The 1,976-nt window shown below is 34.2% G+C and overlaps 1 protein-coding gene across 3 annotated transcripts in view; it reads right to left on the reverse strand.

The window, feature by feature from the left end:
• Positions 1–1,307, reverse strand: part of LOC107678647 (ancient ubiquitous protein 1) — a 25,938-nt gene extending 24,631 nt beyond the window's left edge. The window contains exons 1-3 of one of the 3 annotated variants that reach the window (XM_016473999.1): positions 1,106–1,307; positions 574–628; positions 307–444 (exon numbers count right to left, since the gene is read on the reverse strand). In XM_016473999.1, the coding sequence (XP_016329485.1) occupies positions 307–444; positions 574–596 (161 nt within the window). In that variant the 5' untranslated portion in view covers positions 597–628; positions 1,106–1,307. The remainder of the gene's footprint in view (positions 1–306; positions 445–573; positions 629–1,105) is intronic. The other 2 variants (XM_016473997.1, XM_016473998.1) reach the window with 2 other exon arrangements.
• Between the last annotated feature and the right edge of the window lie 669 nt (positions 1,308–1,976).

Here is a 1,976-nt window from a genome sequence, read left to right on the forward strand (position 1 = left end):
TGCAAGTGTGATAATTACATATGAATGCTGTTCAAAAAAAGCTTGAGAATGTCACACTGCAGCAGTGTTGTTATTGTTAACTAAAACTATTTAAAAAAAAACAGAAATAAAAATAAACAGTAGATAAAAAGTACACTTTTGTTTTTTTTAACTAAAAACTGAGGGAAAAAATTAGTTAAAGCTAGACAGAAATGTTTTAAAACACTCAAAACTAATTAAATAAAAAAGCACATAATAAAAAATGCTAAAATTGATTCTTTTACTGTTCTGAATTGTATCTATTAACGCTCCAGTGTGGCATCTTACCTTCTGACAATACTGTCAGGTAGTGCACAACTCACTAGAAACACATGGACACCAATAAATATTCGCAGTAGCATCAAACACACGCCGACAGGGGAGTACAGCAACAACAACAGCAGGATGAAGCGATCATTTGGTAACCTGTGGAAAGAGATGACAGGAATAGCAACCAGCTTCAGGATCTATTTATGACAAGAGCCGTTTGCCAGAAACTAACATCTCTCAATGTCAGAGACCTGAGCAGTGCACACATTTCAAATGTTTACTAACCAGTGCTTCATTTCTGCTGTCATGTTTGAGTTACTCAGAGATCAGAAAGACAAACCTAAGAAACATGAGTTATGGGGAAACCTTGGTTTTTGAGAGAAAATCATCTAATATACGATCATGCATTGTTATTTTTAATTAGATCAGTTTTATGCAACAGGCCGTACTGTTGAGATTAACAACCACAAATATTAAGACTATCTGTGTTATTATTATGCAACATATTTGAATGAAACATAAACATAGCCAGACTTTTTATGTAATGTTACTGCAATACTCTCATAAACCATACAGTACTATTCGAAACTGTTCGAATACCCTTTATGGCAAATATAGTGTATTAAATTACAAAAGTGCAAAAAGAATCAGACAACATTCATTGACTATCCGTTCTCATATGCATGTATCTGAAGATTTTATACGCTTCAGACTTTATACGCTTGTGTTTTTGTGAGTTTGATGTTGAACATGCTACGGCTAATTATATTAGCTCTGCAACTGTTATCATTTCAAGCTTGGAATGTGAGTAAGTTACCGCTGGAAGTCGAACATCTGCTCAATCCCCCGCGTTTCCATTATTTAAACTCTTTCTGGGATACTTTCAAAGGCTGCTGCATACTATTCTTCGGATTTTAACGGCAGGTGAGAGGGGGAGAGACGCTAGCTCGTTATTAGCCTGTGCTATTATTCGCCATGTTGAGACGCTGCTGATGTTTCTAGATGGGGAACAAAGAACTTCACGAGAGATTAGACACTCCAGAGCTATTTCCGTGTTAGGTCACGTGCTTCGCAGTAGCTCATCTGATTGGTCCCTAGATGTTGAGGATCGATTTACTGGATTTTACACAAGAATTATATTACTCAATGTTTAATAATGCACACCAGCAAATAATAAATATAGGAGAAGTACAGTTATCTACAAATACAGTTTAAAATAGCTATTGTTTGATACAGAACAAAGTGTTTTCATTAATGCAACGAAACCGATATTTAATATAAATACTATAAATATTTCTCTGTGTTACTTTGCAAAATAAGTGTCTTAATTACTGTTATGTATTAACCATTTCAGTTATAAGCCCTAGAGTAAAAGTCCAGCGTCCTCATTGCGCATTTGATAATTGCTACTAAATAGTGAAGAGTGGACGAGCTGGTAAGTATAGCTTCTATGTTCCTCTTGAGTTTTCAAAGGACAACTCACCTTTCATCTTCATCTTATTCACTTGCTTTACTAGGCGCATTTTTTAGTTAAAGGCTGACATCTTGCGTTATGGAATATGAACTACGATACAATCTGACAACCTTTCATAGCCTTCATCAAAAATACTTTTTGAAAAATACGTATTGTTATAAAATGAACTTAGTATACTTATTTATGTTTTTTTTTTTTTTTTTTTTTTTTTACA

This window comes from Sinocyclocheilus anshuiensis, unplaced genomic scaffold, assembly GCF_001515605.1.
Source record: "Sinocyclocheilus anshuiensis isolate Anshui unplaced genomic scaffold, SAMN03320099.WGS_v1.1 scaffold877, whole genome shotgun sequence".
In the NCBI taxonomy this organism is placed as follows: domain Eukaryota; kingdom Metazoa; phylum Chordata; class Actinopteri; order Cypriniformes; family Cyprinidae; genus Sinocyclocheilus; species Sinocyclocheilus anshuiensis.